The following is a 24,090-nucleotide window of genomic DNA, read 5'->3' as shown; positions in this document are numbered from 1 at the left end:
CATGGAGCTGGGACAGGGGAGGGTCAGGCTGGGGGTTAGGGAAAGGTTCTGCACCCAGAGGGTGGTTGGGCACTGGGACAGGCTCCCCAGGGATGTGGACATGGCACCGGGCTGCTGGAGGTCACAGAGCATTCGGAGAACGCTCTCGGATGTAAGGTCTGGATTTTGGGTGGTCCTGGAGCCAGGAGTTGGATTTGATGATCCTCGTGGGTCCCTTCCAACTTCGGATATTCTGTGAGCCTACCTCATAGGGGAGATAGTTGGTGATTCTGACACGGATCACTGGAGATCACCTGGGCCTCATCATCTCTGGATGATCCCTGGAGATCATCTGGAGACGGGGCCGGCTGAAGCAGCCTGACCAGGACTGCGTTTGGGCTGGTTTGGAACGTCTTCGGGGCTGAGACACCACAACATCTCTGGGAAACCTCATCCAGTACAGTTTTCTTTCTCTCTTCCTCTCTTTTTCTCTTCTTCTCTTTTTCTCTTCCTCTCTCTCTTCCCCCCCCCCCCCTTCCCCCCAGTACAGTTTTCTAGTTCTTGTTTTCTTATGTCCAGATGGAATTTCACATTTCAAAGCCCCGATGGACATGGCCCTGAGCAACCTGCTCTGGCTGACTTTGTTCTGCACAGGCGTTTGGAGCAGATGAGCTCCAGAGGCCCCTTCCCACCTCAGCCATCCCGTGACCACACTTGAGCTTCTCCTGAAAGGCTTTTCAGCTTTCCTTACCTCCTTCACCCTTATGCCCCCTCCCACCAGAGCCCACCGGCTCGCTAACCAGGCTGAAGCCCAGGGCTGTGCCTTGCTGTCAGCTTTCCTCCCCCCTCTGGGTGCTGCCCTCCCCTGGTTCACGGCAGCCCCAGCTGGTGCAGCCCCTCTCAGTTCTTCCCAAGGAACCACCGCTGCTGGAGCCCTGCTGTGCTGCTCTTCTAGCAGCTCTCAGGGAGGTTCAAGGCCCCTGTGAGGACCAGCATTGCCCCTGAGGACACCAAACCTTCTCCCAGTTGTCTCAGGAACATTTCATCCATGTCCTTATCACTGGGGCACCTGAGACGCTCCAGCAGGACACCTCCCTGTCCTCTGCTCCAGTCCCAGCCCGCCAGCTCCCACCAGCACCGTGTGTCCCACGGAGGAGCGAGCCCCTCACAGGGATGTTCCTGCACAGGGAATCCGTGCTCCTCCTGACCAGCCCGTGTCCATCGGTCACAGCCCCCAGCCCCATGAGCTGTCCCACTGCGGAGCTCAGGCAGCTCAGGGGTGTTGCTGCCCACAAGCTGGAGCCCCCGCCCTGCACACACCGCCAGCCGCCTGCATGTGGGTGCTGCACCCCCCTTGCCCTGCTCGCTGGCCACGAGGCACCCGCTGCCCCCACGGCTCCCTCACGTCTCAGGGTCTGTGAGCATCCCACCCCATCCCATCCTGTCCTGTCCCATCCTGTCCATCCCCTCCCGTCCATCCCCGGGGGCATGGCACATTCCCCCCCCAGCGGGGCACCGTGATGTGCAGCCCCTGTCTCGGTCCCTGTCTGCTCGGCGCCGCCTGCCCCGAGCCCCCCAGCCCCCCTCGGTCCCGGCGAGCCCCGGGCAGAGCCCCCCCGTCCTGCACTCGCTCAGCCTCGGGTTTCCACCACGTTTTATTACAAAATCGGTGCCGGCCAAACAGCACATGCGGGCCTGGCCGGGGCCGTGCTGGGGCCGGCACCGCACCCACGCGCCCCGGAGCGGAGGCCGAGGCGGGCGCAGCGGGCTCGGTGCCGGTGCCAGTCCCGGTCGCGGTCCCGGTGCCGGTGCAGCGCTCAGCGGCCCACGGCGTCGAGGATGAGGCGGTTGCTGTCGGCCTGGGCGCGCTGGCTCTGGGCGCGGGCGAGCAGCAGGAGGTGCCGCAGGAGGTGGAAGGTGAGGTCGATGGAGAGCGGCGGCGGCTCGTCCCGCCGCGCCCGCCACGGCTCCGGGGGCGGCAGCGCCAGCGGCGGCCACACCGGGCGGCCCCGCGCCTCGGCCCCGGCCCCGGCCCCCGCGGCGGCCCCCGGGACGGTGCCGTCGGGGCGCGCGGGGCGGGCGGCGGCGGGCGGCGGGCGGGCGAGCAGCAGCAGGAGGGTGAGCAGCGCCCGCCGCATCCTCGGCTCCGTCCGCACCTGCGGGGCCGGGGGCTCAGCGAGGGCCGGGAGCCCCGGGGCGGCCCCGGGAGCCGGGGGACCCGAGGGGAGCCTCGCAACCGGCAGTGCGGCTCGCCGGGGTCCGTCCCCTGCCCGGTGCGTCCTGCCCGGCTCCTGCACCGCCCCGTGCCCCCAAGCCCCGTCCCGAGCCCCCCGCGCTACCCCGCACCCCCGTCCCGTCCCGTCCCGTCCCCGCTGCGCCGTTCCTGTGCCGCGCTCCGTCCCCCGCCCCGTGCACCGTCCCGTACCCGGTGCGCTGTCCCCGGTCTCCTGCCGCTGCGCTGCCGGTGGAGCACGATCGGTCCCGCGGGGGCTGAGCCGGCGGCGCGGCCGGGGTTTATATAGGTCCCGGAGCTCGGGCTGACGTCAGCACCGGGCACGCACAGACCGGAGGGGGGGCGGGGGCGGGAGGGGCACCGGGCCCGTGGCGGGGAGCGGGGAGCCCGGCAGCGGTCAGGCCCAGCTCTCTCCAGCCTCTGGCCCGGGGACCGTGACCCCGGAACCCTAACCCTAACCCTAACCCTAACCCTAACCCTAACCCTAACCCTAACCCTAACCCTAACCGGCACCCGTCGGGCGCGCCACCTCCCGTCCCCGGTACGGCTCCCGGTCCCCCGTCCGCCTCCCGCCGTGCCCCCAGCCCGGTGCCGCTGTCCGCGGTGCTGAAGGACGGCGGCGGCGGGGACAGCGCGGGCTGCGCCGGGGCACCGGGACACCGGGACACCGGGACACCGGGGCGGGCGAGGAGCCTGGGGCCACAGCGGGACGACCCGCGGGCGGTGTCCGGGACGGCCGCACGGCGGCAGCTCCTGGGGGACACCGGGGGCATCGGGGGGGCGCGGGGCTGGGGGGGCAAATCCACTGCACTGGCACCCACCAGCGCCGGGCGGGCACGCGTGGCCGGGCTGTGGGTGACAGTCGGTGGCACCGTGCCGCTGGCAGCACCGGCGGGTGCTGGGGTCCCGGCACGCTGCACGCCGCGGGCCAAGCGCTGCAGACAGCCCGAACCGGAGGACGAGCCGGTGGCCAAGTAGCTGTGACTCATAGCGCCCGAGCACCGCGAGCCCACGGCGCGGCTGCTGCGTGCAGGATGTTCCAGCTCCGGGCACCGCTCGAGCTGCCAAGCGGTGAGGTGGCTGCCGGTGCGCCACGCCACTGCCCGCAGGACCTCGCCGCCGGGCCAGGGCCCTGCACATCCCACACGGGGCTGCTGCGTGGCCCCAGGGGGGCACAGCGTGTTCCACACGGGGCTGCTGTGCGGCCCTGTGCATGGCGAGGCAGCACCAGCGATGGGCAGCTGGTGGGAGGGCTGGAACTTGGCGCTGCCTCCCCTGTGGCTCGAGGGCAGAACCCTCAGCAGGGGCTGAGCTGAGCCCCCCAAATCCCCAGCAGCCCCAGATCCTCGGGGTGGCTGCTCCCAGGCACAGCCACCCCCACTTGTGCCATGCTCACAGCTCGCTCCCTGCCAACACACCGGGTCCTTCCCAGGACCCCAGACGCAGCTGCGTAAGGCTCAGTCTGGGAGCAGCAGCCTCATCCAGCTGCTCTGGGCTGAGGCAGGGCTGCCGAGGGGCTGGGGCTGCAGCCAGGGGCGAGGTTCCCTGCCACGTCCCCATCAGCTCTGCTCTGAGACCCCAGGTGGGATGTGCCCGGGGGGGGCCAGGCAGGGCAGCTGCAAGCCAGACCGTGCAGGTCACTGCATGGTGCAGGAGGGGCTCAGGCACGTGTCTCCAGGAGGCAGCAGCGCAGGCAGGCTGCAGCCGAGGGGCTCCTCGCTGCCCAGACAAGCGGGCTCGTCTCAGACAAGCCGGGTGTGGATGTGGCCCCATCACAGCCCCAGCTCCAGACCTCCTTCTAATCCTTCCTGCACCGTCCTGTTCAGCACGTGCCCTCCCCACGCCTTTCAGTGCACGGTGTATCTGCAAAACCCACGAGGATCTTGGCTGGTTGCACACACGAGGCTGGTGCCTCCTCCATGCAGCTCACCCTGTCCTGCAGCGCAGCGGGACCGGTGGCACCTCACAGAGGGGAGGGCAGCGTTGTCAGCGGCCCTGCAAGCACCGCAACGACCTGGTCTGAAACCACGGCTGCAAGGACAAAGCCTCACTTGGTGGGACAGAGGAACGAGGGGCCCACCGGGATCCACAAACCCACACGTCACAAGGATCAGCTGGGATCAGTGCCGTTTATTGGGTGCTCTGGCTGGCAGGAGCAGAGCTGCACAGAAATCCCATTCCCACTGGAGGTGTAACTGGAGCAGAGCGGTGGCTGCCGGGGCTGCGGCTGCTGGGACAGACGGGCTGGGGTCGGGAGGCACGGAGCAGAGCCGAGCCCCAGCCGTGGTGCTGCACCCCGGGTCTGCACCAGGCCAGTGCTGCTCCAAGCCCTCATCCTTCCCCAGCAACCCCTGGAAAAGGACAGAGCTGCCCCCAGGGGGAAACATCCCACGCGTGGGGCAGGGCCAGGCAGAGCAGGGAGCGTGGATGGGGGAAGGCACCAACAGGCAGAGCCCCGCACGGCCCCTGGAGCAGCCCCCGGCCCTGGCCAGACCCGCTCCCCGCTCCCCCCCAGGAGCAGCAGCAAGGGCTGCAGCAGCAGGCAGGAGGGGTCCCACAAGGGGAGCGGGGTCAGGGCCCTGCACGCCCCAGCCCCACGTCACAGCCTGGAGGTGGAGCGCTCAGGCGGCACACGGGGAGCGGGGGCAGCCCCGGGACCCTCCCCTCACAGCCGGTTTGCCTTCCAGGACAGGTAGCAGTTCCAGACGATGGCCACGCACTGGACAACCGCCAGCCTGTGGGCACAAGGGACGGGATCAACAGCCACAGCCACGGGGACCTGGAGCTGGGGCCGTGGCTGCGCTCCTACCTGTGGCTCAGGGGGACGAAGTAGAAGTTGGCAACCTGCACCGGGGGCCAGATCTGGGCAGAGGAGGAGGATTGGGGGTGAGCAGCCGTGGCCAGGCGCCCCCAGCCCCACGCCCCCCTCCGCCAGCCTCTGCCCGTGCCCAGGGCATTCACCTGAGCCCAGGGCAGCCCCCAGGCAGGGCACGGGGTGGCCGCTGGGGACACGGAGGAGCCCAGCCCTGTCCTGCTGGTGGGCAGAGCCAGCACGGCAGCCGGGGCAGGGAGGCTCGGCGGTGGCCTTCACCTCATGGCAGCACTTACGCAGTAGTTGGTGAGCAGAGCGTCCACGTAGTCCTGGGGAAGACAGGGAGGCCGTGAGCGGGCAGAGCGACCCCACGGCCACGGCAGCCCTGCTGGCACTCCATGCAGGGTTCCCTGCTCTGACCCCCACCTTCGTGCCTGCCCAAGGGGGGCACTGGGCAGGTCCCCAGTCTCCCTGTACCAAGGGACGTGCCTGCTGGGGCTGAGTGGGGTGGCAGGAAGGGGTGGCCACAAGTGCTCTGTGCCCGCCACGAGCCCATCCTGCAGCTGAGGACCATGGTGCCATGGCCAGGCTGCCACAAGCCAGTCTGCCCAGGAGATGCAGGGCCGGAGTGAGGCAGGACGAGCACGAGGAGGGCAGGAGGGAACCAGGACGGCTGCAGCAGGCCCGGGGCACGGCTCCTTCCTCCCCTTTGCACAGACCTGCCATGAGCCCCGGCCGAGCCCCGCATCCCATGAGCATCTTCCCAGGCACAGCGGGCAGGGACAGAGAGGGGCACAAACTGGGAGGACTGGGCTGGGATGATTGGGCTGGGAGGACCGGGGTGGCCACCCTGGGAGCGCAGCGTGCTGCTGTCCCCGCGGACGTGCCGCAGCCCTGCCCCATGGCAGCAGCAGCGGTCCCCTTGCCCAGCCTGGCTATGACTCAGCCGGGAGCCCGGCCTCCTCCCGGCACTGGCCGGCAGCCCAGAACGAGGAGAGCGGGCGCAGGGGTGATGGATGCTCTGGTGACGTTTCTTCTGTGTGGGGAGGGATGGATGCGCCCCAAGCTGGGAGTGAAGGTGGCTGCTAGCCACCGCTGCCTGTCCCCTAGCCCACAGCTCCCTCCTAGGCTGAAGCACCAGCGGGGAGCCACAGCTTGCAGGGACTGCCCCGGCACAGGGCAGCACCTGGCCCTGCCCAGAGCCTGCAGGGAAGGGGTCCCCAGCCACCTGTGTGCCCCGGCACCAGCGCTGTGCCCCCGGCAGACGGGCGAGCACCCCCTCGTGCCGCGTCCCGTGGGGGGTGGTCACTGCGTGCTGGTGACTCACCCTCCGGCCGCGCTGACTCAGCTCGTGCGCTGGTTTCCAGCAATCGCTGCTAATGGGAGCCATCTCCGTAATGGCTCTGCAGGCACAGCCAGGACGGCGGGCAGGGAGCGCGTGGCACCCCGCAGCCCCGGCACCCACACCTGGGGGACGGGGAGCACCCAGCACCCCTCGCCTCTGGGGTCCCGGCACTGTGCTGAGCCTGGCAGGACCAGCCCTGCGCACCCCTGGTGGCCCGGGTGGCCACCTCCCCACGCTGGCCATGGGGCACCTGCAGGAGCCAGCCCTGGGCTGTGCCCAGGGGAACCAAGGGGCCATGGCCCAGGCCATCGGGGCAGGGGCGCAGCGGCACCGCTGGGGGCAGGCGGCACTGGGAGGGAGCGGTGCGGGGGCAGCACCGCAGGCAGAGCAGCCAGGAGGTGTCCCAGCCCCACACTGCTCGGGAAGCAGCACGTACCTGCTGGATCTTGGACCAGTTTTCCTCCACAGACAGACCGTTCACGGCCCCCGTGATGCCGAGGAAGCAGCCGAGGAAGCACGGTGCAAACCCACCCTGTAAGAGAGGAGACGGAGCCCAGGGCTGACCCTGCAGGGACCAGAGCCCTGCCAGCAGCACCGGCACAGGGCAGCCCCCGCTGGGCACGGAGCCACCCGTGTGCCTCTCATGGGGCACTAGGCAGCAGGGAACAGCCCCGGCTCGCCCCGTTCCCGGGGGCTACCCCCTGCACCGAGCCGTAAAGGAGGGGATGGGACACCAGGCTTCTGGAGGCACCGTCCTGCCACGGCCCTGCGGCGCGGGTCCCTCCAGGCGAGGCACTGACCTGGTCCAGGACCATCTTCTTCACAGCCACAGCCTTCGTGGCCCCCGGGACGAGCCGGTCCAGCACCTTGTACCACCCGCCCACCACGGGGCCCTGCGGGAGGTGGGTGAGGGGCTGCGTCCCGCTGTCCGTGCCGTGGGCCCCCGGCCCCCCGTGCCGGCACTCACCACGAAGCAGCAGCCGATGGCCATCATCTTCAGGGTGCGTTTGGCGTGGTGCTGGCGCAGCCCCCGCCGCTCCACCAGCTGCTGCGCGATCACGTCCCCGGCTCCCATCAGGGCCCCTGCGAGCGGCACGGCTCAGGGGCAGCGCCCCGGGGTGCTGGGTGCTGCCCCCGAGGCCTCCGAGCGCTCCTTCCCTCGGGTGCTGGGCCCGGGGCCGGTTCCTCGCAGCTCCCCGGCCCTTGGCACGGCTCGGGGCCGTGTTTCCATATCGGTGTGAGGACCACTGCTGTGTCCCCGCGCGCCCTGCGGGGTGCAGCCCAGCGGGGCTTTTGGCAGCCCCCGCCCCATCCCACACCCCTGACCTCTTCGACGCAACTCCCTTGGCTCCGCGCTCCTTCCCCCAGCCTCTGCGGGCTCCCCACTTGCTCCTAATGCTCCTGATGAGACAGTTCCCAGGCAGGGCTCCAGCCCCCCGCCTTTCTGCTCCCTTCTTGGAAACCCAGGGCACAGCGAGCTCACGGCTCCAGGGCCAGCAGCCCCAGCATCCCCCCGTGCCCGACACCGCTGTCCCCAGACGCAGCTCCTCGCCCCGGTGTGCTGAGGGCGCTGGGGACAGCAGAGCCCCAAGAAGTGTCCCCGGGAGTGCCGGGACCCCACAGCCTCCCCGTGACAGCCCCAGCAGCCAGAGAGCAGGGCCCAGCCCAGGCACTGCAGGCAGCAGCAGACCCGACACCCCCCAGCCCCACAGGCGCTGCTCCCCCGGACCCCACACACCCACCCCACACATAGGGGGCCAGGAGGGCAGCAGGGCCCCGGCACCGCGGGCTCACTGCCGCTGGGGCAGGGGCACATCCAGCACTGCCTGCAGGCGGCTGGGCTGAGCCCCAGCAGGGCCGGGCACCCCAACCCCAACCCCAACCCCAACCCCAACCCTAACCCCAACCCCGACCCCAACCCCAACCCCAACCCTGACCCTAACCCCAACCCCAACCCTAACCCTAACCCCAACCCCAACCCCAACCCCAACCCCAACCCTAACCCCAACCCCAACCCTGACCCTAACCCCAACCCCAACCCCAACCCTAACCCTAACCCCAACCCTAACCCCAACCCCAACCCTAACCCCAACCCTAACCCCAACCCTAACCCCAAGGGAACACCGGGGCCAGGCAGGGCACAGCAGCACGGGGCTGGACGCCCCCGCTGCGCCCCTCCAGACCTGAGAGCAGCCCCGGGCTGACCCCGCAGCTCCCCCCGGGAGGCAGCCGCGGTCCTGCCCGGTGCTGCGGGGGGCGGCGGTGGCTGGCGGCCAGGCCGAGCGCTGCCCCCGAGCGCTTGGAGCGCGCCCAACCCTAATGAGGCCGCGCTGCCGGTGGCCCCGGTGGGCCTCGTTGCTGGCAGCCGGAGGCCGCATGGGCACGGGGGGGCGCGGGGGGGCGCGGGGCTGCTCCGCGGGCAGGGGCAGGCGGGGGCAGGAGGTGACCCCCCCGGGCACGTGCTGCTGCTGCCGTGCCCGGGCTCTGCTGGCAGCCGGGCTGCAGGAGGCAAGGGGGCTGCAGGGGGGGCTGCAGGGGGGGGCTGCAGGAGGTGCGTCCGGTGGCACAGGGGGGCCCTGGGCCGTCCTCAGACAGGGACGAGCTTCAGCCCCAGGACAGAGCCCTCCTTGGCCGCCAGCCCCCCCGAGTGCTGGGTGAACCCCCCCAGAGCCCCGGAGCTGGGATGGGGGCTGCCCGGGGGGTTCAGCACAGCCCCACGGGGAAGGCGGGGGGGCTGCGTGGGGCCTGGCGGTGCCTCCCGGCACAGGGACAGCAAGAACGGGGGAGTGGGCACAGCAATGGGGGGGGGGTGGGGGGGCACCAGCATCCTCGGGGAGCGGTGAGGATGAACGGGGGGGGTGGCAGGGGGCAGCGGGGGCACCCCAGGGTCACGGGGGGATTTGGGGGGGGGACACGGGGGGGCCTGGGGGGGTCGCAGGGCTTTTGGGGGGGCCCATGGGGGGGTTTGGGGGGCTCAGAGAGGGCTTTTAGGGGGCTCGCGGAGGGTTGGGGGGGCACAGGGGGGTTGGGGGCTCACAGGGGGTTTTGGGGGGGGTGAAGGGGTTTTGGGGGGATTCACGGGGATTTTGGGGCTCAGAACCACGTGTGCGCGGTGCGGGGGGGGCGCGGAGCAGCGCGCAGGGAGCGGCCCCGGGGGCTCCCGGCCCCCCCCCACTGCCGGCAGCCATCCCCGCCCCTCCCCCCGCCCCCCCCGCCCGGTCCCTGTGTCCCCGTGGAGGGGGGGTGGGGGGCGGTGCGGGGGGGCCCCCCCGGCCCTTACCCGCGGTGAGCGCGGCCCCGGCCCAGCCCCGCGCCGCCAGGAGCCGCCCCCAGCGCCGCGCCATGGCGGACACGTGACCGACCCCCCCCCCCGAGAGATGGGCGGGGCCAGGACATGGGGGCGTGGCCAGGACATGGGGGCGGAGTCAGGCAGTAGGGGGCGGGGTCAGACGCAGTGGGCGGAGTCTGTTGGTGGGCGTGGCCCTGTGGGCGGGGTTTATTGCTCAGTAGCGGCCCAGCACCGTGGCCAGCAGCGCCATGCGCACGTACATGCCCTGCTCCGCCTGCCGGAAGTACGCGGCGCGCGGGTCCGAGTCCACCTCCACGCTGCGGAAGTGACGTCACCACCGGGAGCCGGGCCGGGACACCGGCGGCGCCCCCCCAAAAGCGTTCCCCCCAGAAACACCCCCCGGGAATCAGAGCCCCCGGCCTGCCCCGGCACCCGGGGACCCCCGGGGACCCCTCCGGGACCCCCCCAGCCCCGAGGGCCCCCCTGGCCCGGGCCTCAAGCCCCCACAGCCCCAGCCCAACACCCCTGGGGCCGGGAGCCCCCCAGCCCCTCACAACCCCTCGGGCCTCCAGCCCCTCCTGGCCCCAACCCTCCTCACTCCCCTGTCCCTGAGACCCCCCGACCCCAGCCCCAATACCCCCAGCCCCTCCTCACCTCCCCCAGCCCCAGCCCCCCCCCCACCTGGCCCCACCCTAACACCAGCCCCAAGAGCCCCCCCGGTTCCACCTGGCCCTCGCTTTGAGACCCCCTGGCCCCAGCCCCAAGACCCCCCCGGCCCCATCCCCACCCCCCCAGCCCCATTCCCACCCCCCCGCACCTGATCTCGTTGACGCGCGGCAGCGGGTGCATCACCACCATCTTCTCCTTGGCCCTGGTCATGCTGTGCGGGGTCAGCACAAACTGCCCGAAGCACTGCGGGGACAGCCCTCAGTGCCAGCCCCGTGCCCCCCCACCATCCTGCCCCCACCCCCCCCAGGCCCCCCACTCACGGCCTCGTACTCCTCGGCAGACTCGAAGCGCTCCTTCTGGATGCGGGTCATGTAGAGCACGTCGGTGTCCGGCAGCGCCTCCTCGATGCTCCCGAACTCCTCCTGGGGGCAGCGCCGTCAGCGGGGCCGGGAGGGGGCGCGCCCCCATCCCCCCGTACCCCCTTCCTCACCTGCTTGATGCCCTTGGAGGCCACGAAGGCGGTGATGTCGGCCGGCATGCGGAGGCTGGGGGGCGTCACGTAGCGCAGGTTGACGCGGTACTGGGTGAGCAGCCGGGCCAGGGAGTGCACCGTGCGCCCGTGCTTCAGGTCGCCCACCATGGTGATCTGCGGGGAGCCGTCAGCACAACCCGGGGCGCCCCGGGGCCCGTGCCCGCAGCCCCCCGCCCCGCGGCACCTCACCGTCATGCCATTGACAGTGCCCAGCTCCTCGCGGATGGTGAAGATGTCCAGCAGCGCCTGCGTGGGGTGCTCCCCCACCCCGTCCCCGGCATTGATCACGGGTTTGCGGCAGTGCTTGGCAGCCAGCTGGGGCACAGGCAAGGCTGAGCGTGGGCAGGACCTGCCCCTGCACCCAGCGGGAACAAGGCACAGTGCCGCCCCACCGAGCAGGGCACAGCCCCCCGGGCCCACTCACCTCGACAGCGCCCGGCTGGGGGTGCCGCAGCACCAGCACGTCGGCGTAGCAGCACATGGTCTGCACCGAGTCGGCCAGCGACTCGCCCTTCTGCACCGAGGACGTGGCCTCGGAGAAGGACACGACGGAGCCGCCCAGGCGGCACATGGCCGCGGCGAAGGAGCTGCTGGTCCGTGTGCTCGCCTCGTAGAACATCGACGCCATCACCTTGCCCTGCGGGGCCACGGCGTCAGCACGGGGAGCGTGGTGGGGGGGCACGGGGCGCCCATGGCCCCGCTCCCGACTCACCTTGAGGATGTCCAGGCTCCGCTCCTTCTGCACCAGCATGCGCAGGGTGTGCGCCACGTTGAAGAGATGTGACATCTGCAAGGAGGGGGGGCTCAGCGGGGCACACTCCGTGGCACTGAGCCCCCCCACGCCCATGGAGGTGCCCACGGCCCCGCAGCACCAGCACCCGCCCCCAGCCTGGGCACCTGCTCCTTGGAGAACTGCCGGACGGAGAGGATGTGCTGCCCCACGAGGGGGTGCAGCAGCGGGGAGGTCTGGAAGTGGGGAGCACCCTGGGGGGACGCCTGGCGTGGGAAGGGTCCCGGCGGGTAGCCGTGGCTGTCCTGGATCGCAGCAGGGTCTGCAGCACCAAGAGCCAGCGGTCAGCCCACGTGGGCGGCCACGCTGCAGCCCCCACAGCCCCCCATTGCCAGGTGTCCCCAGCCCCCCAGTTCTCCCCCAGCACCCACCTGCCTCCGCCGCCTTCCTGCCGGCCTTTTCTCGGGCATCCTCAGCTGGGGCAGGAGAGGGGAATGAGAGCAGCGTTAGAGGGCAGCGGGCTGCGGCAGCCCTGCCCTGCTCTGCGGGGGTGCTTCCAGCACGGCACCGCACTCCTGGCCCCCTCGCTGCCGTCCTCAGCAGCCCCGGGTGACGGCACCACGGGCCCAACCCCAGGGTGACGGCTGCCCTGAGAGGTGAGGCCAAGCCCCAGCGCTGTGCCCCTCACACACCCCCCACGGACCCCAATCGGACGCGGCCCCAATCACACTGGCAAGCGTGGGGTCCCCGAGGTGCCGCGCGGGCTGGGGCCAGGGCAGGAGGGGAGCAGGCGGGCGCCGCCGTGCCCCGTCCCAGGGACCCGGCCCCACACGGGGCGAGAGATGGGTCCGTGCCAGGGCGGCACAGGCAGCCCGGGGCCGGCGCGGCACCTGGGGGAGGGGATGCACTCATCGGCTGCGGTTAGTGCCATTAGCGCGGCCGCGTCTCATTGTCTGAGTGAGTCCCCCCCCAACATTACCGGTGCCTCGGGCGCCCGGGCGGTGCGTGGCTCCCAGCCTCCGGAACGCTGAACGGGACACAAGGGCAGGCATCAGCGGGGCACCTGGCCGCGGCCCCGGCCCCACCACGGCCGCTCGCTCGCTGCCCCGCCGCCCCCCTGCCCGCCGCGCCGCCCCCCTCACCTGGCAGCCCGGGGTCGGAGGCGCGGTGGATGCGGGGCGGGAGGTGGAAGCGCCCCTCGCCCACGGGGCCGGCCCGGCGGGGGCTGGAGGCTCGGCCGCGCAGCGTCTCGCCCACCCCTGCGTGCCTGGGCCGCTCGGGGGTCTGCGGGGAGAGGCCGAGCTGGAGCCGGGGCCGGGCCGGGCACAGCCACCCCCCCCCGGCCGGCTGCACGCCGTTACCTTCACGCTCTCCTTGGCGGGGGCCATGTGTGGCACGGGCACGGCTCCCATGGGCCATTTCCTCACGTCCTGCCCGTAGCCGGGGGGCACCAGCACCTGCAGGCACAGCGGGTGAGGGGCTGGTGCTCGGTGACCCCCCCAGGAGCAGGGGAGCAGCACCCAGGACCTGCACAAGGGCCTCACCTGCCCGTCGATGTAGGCGACCTCCCCGCGCAGCACCACCCTCCGCACCGTGCCCTTCACCTTCATGCCCTCGAAGGGCGTCCAGCGGGCCTTGGAGAAGGCCGTGCGTTTGGGGATGACCCACTCCTGCTCCAGGTCCACCTGCCGGGAGGACACGTCAGAGGTGCTGGGGCCGAGCCCGGGGCGGGCAGCGGGGCAGGGACCCACCTCCACGTAGGTGTCCTCCTGCGCCGGCAGCCCAAAGATCTTGCGGGGGTTCTCGTAGAGGCGCTGCACGATGTCCTCCACGCTGAGGCGCCCCTCGGACACGGCCGTCAGCAGCAGCGGCAGCATGGTCTCCAGGCCTGGGAAGCCAGGGGGAGGCTCCAGCCCCTGCTTCTCCTCCAGCGTGTGGGGGGCTGCGAGATGGGGCCGGTCAGCGCGGGACGGGGCCGCGATGCCTGGTCACCCACTGCCGTCCCCACCCCACCCCCACGGTCCCTCGGGGCTCACCGTGGTCGGTGGCGAAGCAGTCGATGGTGTCCATGTTCTCCCAGAGCGCCTCCACGTCCTGCTGGGTGCCCAGCGCCGGCCGCACGGAGCCGCAGCCCGCCCCGAGGCGCCCCAGGTCGTCCCGGCACAGGAAGAGGTGGTGCGGGGCCACCTCGCACGTCACCGGGACCCCCTTCTGCTTGGCCGCCTTGATGAGGAGGATCTGGGGGGGGCACGGTGAGGGCAGCTCTGCAGCCCCCCGCACCATGCGCCCCCACACCGAGGGCTGCTCTGACGGGACCCCGGGGCCCCCCGCTCACCTCCTCCCGGCGGGCCACGTGGCAGATGTGCACAGGGCGCTGGTGCAGCTGGGCCACCATCAGGACAGCGGCCACCGTCTGCCCCTCCGCGTGGGCCACGATGGGCAGGTGCCGCGGCCACTGCTCGAAGTGCTGGGGGAGAGGGGGCTGGTGGGCACCGGGCACCCGCACCAGGCCCCCACCAGCCCCCGCTGCGGCAGCTCACCTCCATCCACAGCGACACGTCGTCCATCCGCAGGCTGGAGAAGGTCTCGTTCAGGTACAGCTTGAGCCCGGCAGCCGCCCCGGCCAGGGGTCCCAGCGAGCCGGTGTTATCCGAGGAAGCACCCAGGAAGAGGGCGAAGTCACAGCGCGCCCCAGCCTCAGCCAGCTGCGGGCAGTGGGATGCAGTCGGTGCCGGGCAGGGGCTGCCCTCCCCGGCCAGCCCCGGCAGCGCACGGTTAGGGGACGGTGGTGGGGGCCGCGGCAGTGCCATCTCCTCACCTTCTGCGCCAGGGCAAAGGAGGTGGCATCGGTGATGGCCGGGCTGGTGTTGGGCATGGCGCACACCATAGTGACGCCCCCGGCCAAGGCAGCTGCTGTGCCCGAGGCAAAATCCTCCTTGTGGGTGCCGCCCGGCTCACGGAGGTGCACGTGGACGTCGATCAGCCCTGGGGAGGGGGGCAGCATCAGCATCAGTGGCCCCGGGCAGGGGCCGATGCGCAGGGACGGGGCCGATGCAGGGGATGGCAGCGGCAGGCAGGAACACCCCCGTCCCCAGGGCTGCCCCAGGTACTCCCCTGGCCCCGTGCTGCCCCCAGAGCCCCCAGCCCCACCTACCCGGCAGGCGGATGAGTTTCTGGGACGTCATGCAGTCCACGTGCATCTTGAGCGGGGGGGCGGCCCCGATCTGGCCCAGTGCCTGTGGGAGCAGCAGCTGCCAGGTTAGGGGCGTCCTCCAGGGGTGTGCAAGGACAAGGCTCCAACGGGGCCAGCACGAGGGCACCCACCCGAGCCCCAGCCCAGAAGCCGCCCCCCTGCCCATAGCAGAGCCCACGTACGTTGCCAACCCTGCAGCACCCCCGGCACCCCCCTGCCCTGCCCGTCCCCAGCTCATGCCCGGTCCCACCTCCACGAAGAGCTTGGTGCACTTGATGTCGATGATCAGCGGCACCGAGTAGTCGACGGCCAGGCGCCGGGTGCGGTACCCCTTGGTGACGAAGGAGGAGAGACGCCGCCCCCCCGAGTTGCGCATGGAGAGGTTGATGACCATCTCGAAGTGGTTCTCGGCCAGGTAGTCCAGGATGCTGCGCTGCGTCTCGCGGGCGCCGGCCTCGCTGCCGTCGGCCTCCTCGAAGTGCCAGTCCACCGCCATCACCTGCCCGCAGCACCCCGTCACGGCCCTGCGCCGCCCCCGGCCCCCCCGCCGGGCCCCGAGCCCCCACCTTGATGCCGTGCTCCGTGTAGAAGTCGGCCGTGCCGAGGCTGGCGTACAGGTTGTAGCCGAGGCTCTCCAGGGTCCGCACCGTGGGCAGCAGCTCGCTCTTGTTCTGCAGCACCACCGCAGCTGGTCAGGGCACCGGGGGGGGACACCAGGCTCCCCCCAGCCCCAGCCCTGCAGCCCCGGCCCCACACACCTTGTAGCTGCCGATGGTCAGCAGGATGTTCTTTTTGGGGATCTTGAAGCCGGTGCTGAGCATGGCCTTCAGGTACGCCTCGCAGCGGTTCTCCCCAAAGCAGGCCACCTCGCCCGTGCTGGTCATCTCCACGCCCAGCACCACGTCGGCGCCCGCCAGGCGCGAGAAGGAGAACTGGGGCACCTGGGGGGGGGGTGGGGAACAGGGCTCAGGGACCGCCCGCACGCAGCCCCCAGCCCTGGCCCGGGCCCCGCTCACCTTGACACCAACGATGCCCGTGCCTGTCATGAGCCCCACAGGCTCCACGTCCTCGCCCATGATCACCTGGCTGGCCAGAGCCACCAGGTCCACCCCCAGGGTCTTGGAGACGAAGGGGAAGGAGCGGGACACGCGCACGTTGCACTCGATCACCTTCAGCTGGTCGTCCTGCGGAGAGGGGACGGGTGTGAGGGGCGTCCTGGGGCCGCAGGGGTCCTCGTGGCACCCCTCCCTGGCACAGCCCCATCGGAGGTACCTTGGCGATGAGCTGCAGGTTGAAGGGCCCGGTGACCTGCAGCTCCTGCCCGATGGCGTGGACGATTGCCTTGATGCGCTCCAGCGTCTTGGGGGTGATGTCCTGAGGGGGCGTCACCAGGGTGGCATCGCCCGAATGCACCCCGGCGTTCTCCACGTGCTCCGAGATGGCGATGGCCACCACCACGCCGTCACAGGCCACCGCGTCCACATCGATCTCCTGTGGGTGAGCACACGGTCACCGCCCGGCAAGGCGCCGAGGAAGGACCCGGCTCTCGAGGCACGGCAGCCACCCCCGGGCTGCAGGAGCCCCGGCCAACCTTGGCCTCCTGGATGAACTTGGAGATGACCACGGGCTGCTCCTTGGACACGGCCACGGCGTTGCTCAGGAACTTCTCCAGGTCGCTGTCCGAGTATGCCACGTTCATGGCCGCACCGCTCAGCACGTAGGAGGGCCGCACGACGCAGGGGTAGCCCACCGTGCCGCAGAAGTGCTTGGCCGACTGCGGGAGAGGCAGGGACCCTCAGCCGGCGTGCCCGGGGCCCGTCCCCTCGGGCAGCCCGTCACCCCCCACCGCCCCCACCTCCATGTCAGAGAGCTCCTTCCAGAGGGGCTGGCTGATGCCGATGGTGTCGAGCAGGCGGGAGAACTTGAAGCGGTTCTCGGCCGAGTCAATGGCCTCCGGGGAGGTGCCCAGGATGCGGCACTGCTGCCGGTGCAGGGCCATGGCGATGTTGTTGGGCAGCTGCCCCCCCATGGACAGGATCACGCCCTCGGGGTTCTCCAGCTCGTAGATGTCCATCACCACCTGCACGTGGGGCCGGGGGCTGGCTGGGAAGGGGCCGCGGTGGCCCCCATCCCCACCGGCCCCGCAGAGGGCAGGGCCCGGGACGCCCCCACCCCAGCCTCACAGCGGGCAGGGCCCCAGCCCGCTCACCTCAAAGGAGATCTCGTCAAAGTAGAGGCGGTCGCACATGTCGTAGTCAGTGCTCACGGTCTCGGGGTTGTAGTTCACCATGATCGTCTTGAACCCCATCTGCAGGGGCAGCCAGAAGGGTGAAGCCGAGGGCCCCCCCAGCCCCATCCTCTGGCCGCGTTTCCCACCCCCTGCCCGGACGCCCGAGGGGCGCTGGGGCCCGCCCAACCTTGCGGAGCTCCTGGATGCAGCCCACGGCACACCAGTCAAACTCAACGCTGCTGCCGATGCGGTAGACGCCGGAGCCGATGACCATGACGTGGGGTTCGCGGAAGGCCAGGTCGTGCTCGGTGCCGTTGTAGGTGAGGTACAGGTAGTTGGTCTGGGCCGGCCACTCGGCCGCCACCGTATCGATCTGCTTCACCACCGGCAGGATCCTCAGGTCGTGCCGCATCTTCCGTACGGCCAGCTCGGTGCTGCGGGGGGCAGGGTGAGCGCCGGGCCGAACACCGGCACCAGCAGCGGAGCCGGGGCCGCCCCCCCTCACCTGAGCACGGCCAAGGCCACCTGCTTGTCGGAGAAGCCCAGCTGCTTGGCGCGCTGCAGCATGGCGGGGGGCATGGTGCTCTGCTCCTCGCGGTACGCCTCCAGCAGCACCGCGTGGTCCGTGATGTTCTTCATCTTGTGCAGGAACCAGCGGTCAATCTTGGTCAGCTCGTAGAGGCGCTCGATGGAGTACCCGGCCCGCAGCGCCGCGGCCAGCACGAAGATCCGCTTGTCCGTGGGGGTCTCCAGCTCCTGGCAGCACCGAGGGCTGAGCGGGGCTGGGGGGGGCCTGGCCGGCAGCGCAGCCCCCCCCCGACCAACCCAGCGGCCGTTCCGCCCCGTGGACCCCCCAGCACTCACCACGTCCGAGGCTGGTTTCACGGTGTGGTCGAAGCCCACGCAGTTCTCGTCCACCATCCTCAGCGCCTTCTGGAAAGCCTCCTCGAAGTTCCTGCCGATGGCCATCACCTCCCCTGCGGAGGGAGCCGTGAGCAGCCCGGCCCCGTGCGCGCCGCCCCGCGCCGCCGGCCCCGCCGTGCTCACCCACGCTCTTCATGGAGCTGCCGATCTTGGTGCTGACGCGCAGGAATTTGCTGAGGTCCCAGCGCGGGATCTTCACCACGCAGTAGTCCAGGCTGGGCTCGAAGTTGGCCGTGGTGGAGTTTGTGACCGAGTTCCTGGGGACGGGAAGGGAGGGGATGGTGTCAGGGGCCTGCACGCAGGGCACTCGGGATGTCCGAGGTCTGCCCCCGGCCCCCAGCGGCGACGCCGTTACCTGAGGACGGGCAGGGGGATGCCCAGGGCCAGCTTGGCAGCCACGTAAGCCAGGGGGTAGCCGGTGGCCTTGCTGGCCAGGGCAGAGCTGCGGGAGAGCCGGGCGTTCACCTCGATGATGTAGTACTGCAAGGAGCAGGCAGGGGGGCTGAGCGCGGGACGGGACCCTCGCAGCCCCCCCCTCGCAGCCCCCCACCCGCAGCTCAGTTGGGACGGGAGAGCTGTCCCCGTGGGCTCGGGGCTGGGGCACGCAGGGGGCTGCGCTCACCTGCTCCGACTCGGGGTTCAGGGCAAACTGGATGTTGCACTCGCCCACGATGCCCAGGTGCTGCACCACCTTGATGGCCGTGCGCCGCAGCATGAAGTACTCGGTGTCGTTGAGGGTCTGGCTGGGCGCCACCACGATGGACTCGCCCGTGTGGATCCCCAGCGGGTCCAGGTTCTCCATGTTGCACACCTGGCAGCGGGGGGTCAGCGCGGGTGGCCCCAATGGCCCCATTTGTGCTCCCACCCCACTGTTCCACCGAGCCCCAGAACGGTCCCACCTGCCCCCCCCCCATCCCCTGGGGACCATCGGGGGCTCCCCACACAGCCAGGACTTGAACACCAGCCCCTGCCACGCCGCAGTGCTGCCGGCCCCACAGCGCACCCATCCTGCTGGGCAGTGGCTGTACCAATGTCAGGAAAGGGGCTGGGAGCCCCCCCTGGGGCAGGGGCACAGCAGGGAGCCCCTGCCCCCCACACCCTGCAGCAGCCCCCCTGGGGGGCAGGGGGCTCCCCGGCCCCATCTCATACCGTGACGCAGTTGTTGTAGGCGTCCCGCACCACCTCGTACTCAATCTCCTTCCAGCCCTTCAGGGACTTGTCCACCAGGACCTGGGAGGTGTGGGTGAAGGCCTGGCTCACCAGTGCCACCAGCTCCTCCCGGCTGTTGGCGAAGCCGGAGCCCAGGCCCCCGAGGGCATACGCAGAGCGCACCAGCACCGGGTACCCGAGCCGCTCGGCCGCTGCCTGCGCCTGGGGAGGGCAGAGAGACCAACACCGGGGGTCAGCACCCTGCCCGGGGGTCAGCACCCTGCCCGGGGGCTGACCCCCATCCTGCCCCCCGTGACTGCTCCCAGCATGCCCCCAGACCTGCTCCAGGGAGGCAGCGGCCTCGCTGGGCGCCACGTGCTCCCCGATCTCCTCCATCTTCTCCACGAAGACTTTGCGATCCTCCGTCATCTCAATGGAGGCGACGGGGGTGCCCAGCACCCGCACGCGGTACCGCTCCAGCACCCCGGCCTTGGTGAGCTCCACGCCACAGTTGAGGGCCGTCTGCCCCCCGAAAGTCAGCAGCACCCCGTCGGGGCGCTCATTGCGGATCACCTGGGGGGAGCAGCGCGCGTTCAGTGGGGCTGCACCCTCCAACTCCCTCCTTTGACCCCCAGGCAGTGTTCCACCACCCAGAGACCCCCAGCTCCCCGTCCCCACGCCCCCCAGCCCCGCGATGCTCACCTGGGTGACGTACTCGGGGGTGATGGGCAGGAAGTACACCTTGTCTGCCAGCCCCTTGGAGGTCTGCACCGTGGCGATGTTGGGGTTGATCAGCACCGTCTGGATGTTCTCCTCCTTCAGCGCTTTGATGGCCTGGGGGAGCGGCAGGCTCACAGCTCGCAGCCTGGGCCCCCCGCCCCGCGCCCACCCCGTCCCCTGGCGGGGCACTCACCTGAGACCCCGAGTAGTCAAACTCTCCGGCCTGCCCGATGGAGAGGCCACCAGAGCCCAGGATCAGCACCTTGCGGGGCCGGGCCGGCTCCTGCCCCGCAGCTGGTGCCTCGCTGTACGCCAGCCAGTCCTGCAGGCGCTGCCGCACTGCAGGGGACGGGAGGGGGGACAGGGGGTGCCGTGAGCCCAGCAATGCTGCACCCCCAGGCACGGCCCCAGCCCCAGAGTCCCACACACCACAACCACAGCCTGCAGCCCCTCTGCCCCTGGGCCCCAACCTCAGACCCCACACACAGCCCCACAGATGTGACCGCAGCCCCGCAGACCCCACACACAGCCCCAGCCCCAGCCCCAGCATCCACCTCTGCCCCACAGCCCCGAGCACAGCACCCCTCGTGCAGCATGACCCCAGGCACGGGGGGCTCAGCAGCACCCTCGTGCCCCATGCCCACCTGTTTTGGCACTGCCATCCCCCCGCTGCAGGTCCCGCGCTGCCTCCACAAAGACATCGAAGAGCCCCTCCAGGTCCGTGGGGCCGGCGCGGTGCTCAGGGTGGAACTGGACACTGCAGGGGGGCGGTCAGGCACCTGCACCCCAGCCCCACGCAGGGGCCATCCCCCGCTCCCACCCCGCGCCCACCTGAAGAAGGGTTTGTGCTCGTGCACGAGGCCCTCGTTGGAGCGGTCGTTGGCGTTGGTGAAGAGCGGGGCCCAGCCGGGGGGCAGGCTGCCCGCCTCCACCGCGAAGCCGTGGTTCTGCGCCGTGATGAAGCAGCGCCGCGTGTCCTCGTGCAGGCAGGGCTGGTTGTGCCCGCGGTTCCCGTACCTGGAGCGGGGTCAGGGGGCGTCAGGCACCCCCAGGCGGCCAGGACCCTGCGCCGGCTGCCTGCCCTCCCCCAGCCCCCTCTCACTTCATCTTGTAGGTGCGGGCGCCAATGGCCAAGGCGATCAGCTGGTGCCCCAGGCAGACCCCGAAGACGGGCTTGGGCTGGGGGGCCCCCAGCACGCTGCGCAGGCCGGCCACTGTCTGCTGGCAGAGCTGCGGGTCCCCGGGGCCGTTGCTGATGAAGAGCCCATCGAAATCTGTGCCCAGACAGAAGCAGAGTCACAGAGGGGACACCGGCCCCTGTGCTCCCTGCGGGTCGCAGAGGGATCGCCCCAGGCCCTGCCCAGCAGCCCCACAGAGACGCAGCCCCGAGTGCACAACCCCACCAACTCCCAAGGAGGGTTGTGCAGAGGTATCCCGGACCCACGGACCACCAGCCCGCTCACAGTCACGATGGCCTAGCCCCACACCCCACCACGTCCCCTGCAGGATCTCATCGAGGCCCTCCCCCAGAACCACTGCCCCCATGACCTCAGGGCATGATGATACCAAGGCGCCCAAACTCCCTGTCACGGGGCAGGATGTGGTTCCCCAGGGCCCCCAGCACCAGCCCGGGAGACAACCCCTGCTCCAGATCCCATCCTCCCCTTTGCAGGGCCCTGGGAGCCCCTGGCCGGGCCCACCCCACCTGCGGTGTCCAGGGGATGGTCCCAGGGAACCACGGTGACGGCCGCCCCCCGCTCGCACAGGCACCGGACCTGGTTGTACTTGAGGCCGCAGTCGACTGCGGTGATCCGCAGGGATCCGCCCGGGTTGAACACGCGGGGTGTCTGCAGGGGAGGTGAGTGTGGGGACCAGACGATCGCCCCGGGCCCCCTCCCAGCCTGGGGCTGGCCCTCTGCTGCAAGGAGCCCTGCAGCCCAGCTCAGCACCAGGCACCCAGATCCCCCCGGCCATACCTTCAGTGACACCTCCTGCACGAGATGCCGCTTGTTGGGGTCCTCAAAGGGGAGGCTGTTCTCCAGGGTCTCATCTGGCACCAGCTTCCCCAGCAGCGTCCCCTTCTCACGGATCTTCTTTGTTAGGGCCCGAGTATCCACCCCTGCAGAAGGGCCGTGAGACACGGCCGTGCAGCCCCATCCCACCCCGAGCAGGTCCCCATGCTCCAGCATCCTCACCGCCCCAACTCCGGGTGGAGCCCTGGGGAGCAAATCCCAGTGCAGAGACAGGTCTGGTCCCAAACTCGCTGCCCCAGCACCCTAGGTGCCCCCCAGCTCCACCCCTACCCCTGCACCCGACCGCGCAGCCCCCAGCCCCACCTGCCAGACCAGGGATGTTCTGCTCCTTGAGCCACTGGTGGAGGGAGCGGGACGCGCTCCAGTGGCTAGGGGTCTCCGAGCACTCGCCCACCACCAAGGCAGCCACGTGGATCTTGCTGGACTCGAACCACTGCAGGAGCAGAGTGTGAGCACAGCCGGGATTGTGGCCACCAGCCCGGGAGAGGCCCCCTGCACCCCGTGGGTACCCAGCCTGGCCACCTTGTAGGGCACTGTGGGACAGCTACAGCCCAGGGCTGCGGGAGCCCTAAGAGATAGCCCCCCCCCCCCCCAGCCCCGGCCACATGGTGAGGACACGCTGGCAGGGCTGGCACCGTCCCTGTCTCACCCCACACCCAGACCAGTAAGGTCAAGGCTTGGTCTGGCTGATGCCATGGTCCTTGGGAGCCCCCAGATGGGGTGGGCAGACCCCAAGTGCAGCTGGGCCACAGCCCCGGGCCTGGAGGCCAGCACAGCCGTGGGACCCCTCAGCACAGGGCAGATGTGGTGTGGGATGGGGGCTCTGGACCCCGGGAGCAGAGCCTAACGGAGCCACAGCAGGGATGGACCCACGCGTCCCCCGCACGGCAAGGACTGCAGCAGCACGAGTGGGGCTGGGGACGGGGACGCCTGACCGGGAGGGGGCCCAGGGGCAGCGCAGCGGGGGCTGGGGCTGACACGGAGCTGCTGCAGCGGGACCTGGACTCTGTCCTGGGGGCAGGGGCGGCCGAGTGGCTGGGAAGGGCCCGGGGGCCTTGAGCCGCTCTGCCCCCCGGCCCCAGGGGCAGGGACCCCCGCCCTGCACACGGAGCCACCCCAAGAGCAGCACCCGGTCCCGCAGCGCCTCGGTCCCGGAGCAGAGGGGTGCTCCCGCTGCTCCCGCTCCCTGCCCGGTGCCGGGTGCCCGCGGCATCGTGCCACAGCCTCCGCCCGCCGCGTGCCGCCGCACCCCGACACGTGCCCGCGGGCGGCGAAATTTGGCAGCGGCACCCTCAGCGCCCCGGGAGGCGGCCGTGCCCTCACCCGGCTCAGCCCGAAGGGGTCGGCCTCGTCGCGGGGCACGCCGTAGTTGCCGACGAGCGGGTAGGTGAGCACCAGGATCTGCGCCCGGTACGAGGGGTCGGTCAGCGCCTCGGGGTAGCCCACCACGCCGGTCTGGAACACTGCGGGGACAGCAGAGCCCGAGCCGTGGCGGCGGCCCCCGGCCGGTCCCGGCCCCCCCCGTGCCCGCACATCCCGCGAGCCCCGGCCCGGCCACGGCGCCCCTCGGCCGGGGGAGGCGGGAGCGGGGAGGGACGGGACGGGACGGGACGGGACGGGACGAGACGGGACGGCCCTGAGCGCCCACCGGCCCCGCTCCCGGGCTGGGCAGCCCCCTCCGGGAGGGGAGCGGAGCGCGGCCCCCGGCCCGGCCGCACTCACCGACTTCCCCGGCGGCGGCGGCGGCGGCCCCGAAGGCGCGGCCGCGCAGCACCGACCCGTCCTGCAGCACCAGGCAGCCCATGGCGGCTCCACGTGCGCTCCGGCGGCGGCGGCGGCCCCGAGCCAGGCGCGTGCAGCGCGGCAGCGGCGGCGGCGCGGAGGATCCGGGGCGGGGCCGGGCCGGGGCGGGAGGGTCCCGGCGGGGCGGGGCGGGGCGGGCCGGGGCCGCTGCACCTGGAGCACCTGGCGGCCGGGGGCGCCCGCGGGGCACGGGGGGTGCCGAGGGCCCGGGGCCTGCGCGGAAACGCGGGGCTGGGAGCAGGGGAGGAGGCTCCGCGCGGCGCCTCCCACGGCCGGGACCGCCCGCCCCGGGCCGCGCCGCCGGGAGGGAGCGGTCACGAGTGGGGAAGGGAAGCGGGGCCCGCGGGGGGAGGCGGACACGGCCCCGGGACCGCGGGCGGAAACGGAGAGAGGGCTCCGAAAGCAGCCAGCAGAAAACGACGAAATATAGAAAACAACACACAAACTGC

The 24,090-nt window shown here is 71.3% G+C and overlaps 3 protein-coding genes across 5 annotated transcripts; all 3 read right to left on the bottom strand.

The window, feature by feature from the left end:
* Window positions 1–1,616: 1,616 nt before the first annotated feature.
* Window positions 1,617–2,221, bottom strand: UCN (urocortin). Its single transcript, XM_038177668.2, has one exon. The coding sequence runs from the start codon at window positions 2,115–2,117 to the stop codon at window positions 1,797–1,799; it is 321 nt and encodes a 106-aa protein (XP_038033596.2). The 5' UTR covers window positions 2,118–2,221; the 3' UTR covers window positions 1,617–1,796.
* Window positions 2,222–4,322: 2,101 nt separating this feature from the next.
* Window positions 4,323–9,793, bottom strand: MPV17 (mitochondrial inner membrane protein MPV17). Of its 2 annotated transcripts, XM_072036704.1 has the most exons (7): window positions 9,650–9,793; window positions 7,337–7,452; window positions 7,170–7,262; window positions 6,806–6,901; window positions 5,321–5,353; window positions 5,022–5,074; window positions 4,323–4,947 (listed from the first exon to the last, which is right to left on the bottom strand). In XM_072036704.1, the coding sequence occupies exons 1-7, from the start codon at window positions 9,711–9,713 to the stop codon at window positions 4,878–4,880; spliced, it is 525 nt and encodes a 174-aa protein (XP_071892805.1). In that variant the 5' UTR covers window positions 9,714–9,793; the 3' UTR covers window positions 4,323–4,877. The 2 variants fall into 2 exon arrangements, with proteins under 2 accessions (XP_071892805.1, XP_071892804.1); XM_072036703.1 differs by lacking the exon at window positions 9,650–9,793 and having other exon boundaries at window positions 5,174–5,353; window positions 7,337–8,303.
* Window positions 9,794–9,841: 48 nt separating this feature from the next.
* On the bottom strand, window positions 9,842–23,777 carry CAD (carbamoyl-phosphate synthetase 2, aspartate transcarbamylase, and dihydroorotase). 2 transcript variants are annotated; one of them, XM_072036702.1, is made up of 45 exons: window positions 23,561–23,777; window positions 23,162–23,301; window positions 22,142–22,271; window positions 21,782–21,924; window positions 21,511–21,652; window positions 20,908–21,079; window positions 20,637–20,822; window positions 20,450–20,562; window positions 19,999–20,144; window positions 19,788–19,919; window positions 19,425–19,658; window positions 19,086–19,307; window positions 18,559–18,747; window positions 18,292–18,416; window positions 18,060–18,193; window positions 17,877–17,989; window positions 17,518–17,768; window positions 17,200–17,446; window positions 16,992–17,090; window positions 16,638–16,862; window positions 16,374–16,556; window positions 16,055–16,273; window positions 15,799–15,966; window positions 15,541–15,723; window positions 15,349–15,453; window positions 15,033–15,281; window positions 14,744–14,825; window positions 14,408–14,574; window positions 14,130–14,294; window positions 13,925–14,056; window positions 13,626–13,827; window positions 13,341–13,531; window positions 13,134–13,274; window positions 12,951–13,046; window positions 12,732–12,873; window positions 12,569–12,616; window positions 12,021–12,065; window positions 11,757–11,911; window positions 11,572–11,646; window positions 11,284–11,496; window positions 11,049–11,174; window positions 10,818–10,973; window positions 10,648–10,749; window positions 10,476–10,570; window positions 9,842–9,975 (listed from the first exon to the last, which is right to left on the bottom strand). In XM_072036702.1, exons 1-45 carry the CDS (start codon window positions 23,640–23,642, stop codon window positions 9,873–9,875), a joined length of 6,768 nt encoding a protein of 2,255 aa, XP_071892803.1. In that variant the 5' UTR covers window positions 23,643–23,777; the 3' UTR covers window positions 9,842–9,872. The 2 variants fall into 2 exon arrangements, with proteins under 2 accessions (XP_071892803.1, XP_071892801.1); XM_072036700.1 differs by lacking the exon at window positions 12,569–12,616 and having other exon boundaries at window positions 23,561–23,745.
* Between the last annotated feature and the right edge of the window lie 313 nt (window positions 23,778–24,090).

This window comes from Anas platyrhynchos, chromosome 3, assembly GCF_047663525.1.
Source record: "Anas platyrhynchos isolate ZD024472 breed Pekin duck chromosome 3, IASCAAS_PekinDuck_T2T, whole genome shotgun sequence".
NCBI classification, from domain to species: domain Eukaryota; kingdom Metazoa; phylum Chordata; class Aves; order Anseriformes; family Anatidae; genus Anas; species Anas platyrhynchos.
The sequence above is the reverse complement of the archived record's forward strand: the minus strand, read 5'-3'. Positions and strand labels throughout refer to the sequence as shown.

Coding starts and splice junctions, on each gene's coding strand:
- UCN (XM_038177668.2), bottom strand. CDS start 2,117: ATGCGGCGGGCGCTGCTCACCCTCCTGCTGCTGCTCGCCCGCCCGCCG.
- MPV17 (XM_072036703.1), bottom strand. CDS start 8,120: ATGTGTGGGGTGGGTGTGTGGGGTCCGGGGGAGCAGCGCCTGTGGGGC. Junction 7,263..7,336: donor CCATCGGCTGCTGCTTCGTG/GTGAGTGCCGGC, acceptor CACCTCCCGCAG/GGCCCCGTGGTGGGCGGGTG. Junction 5,075..5,173: donor GGGGGCTGCCCTGGGCTCAG/GTGAATGCCCTG, acceptor TCCTCTGCCCAG/ATCTGGCCCCCGGTGCAGGT.
- CAD (XM_072036702.1), bottom strand. CDS start 23,642: ATGGGCTGCCTGGTGCTGCAGGACGGGTCGGTGCTGCGCGGCCGCGCC. Junction 20,563..20,636: donor GAGCACAAACCCTTCTTCAG/GTGGGCGCGGGG, acceptor GCCCCCCTGCAG/TGTCCAGTTCCACCCTGAGC. Junction 13,532..13,625: donor CTGCTTCGCCACCGACCACG/GTGAGCCCCGAG, acceptor CCCATCTCGCAG/CCCCCCACACGCTGGAGGAG.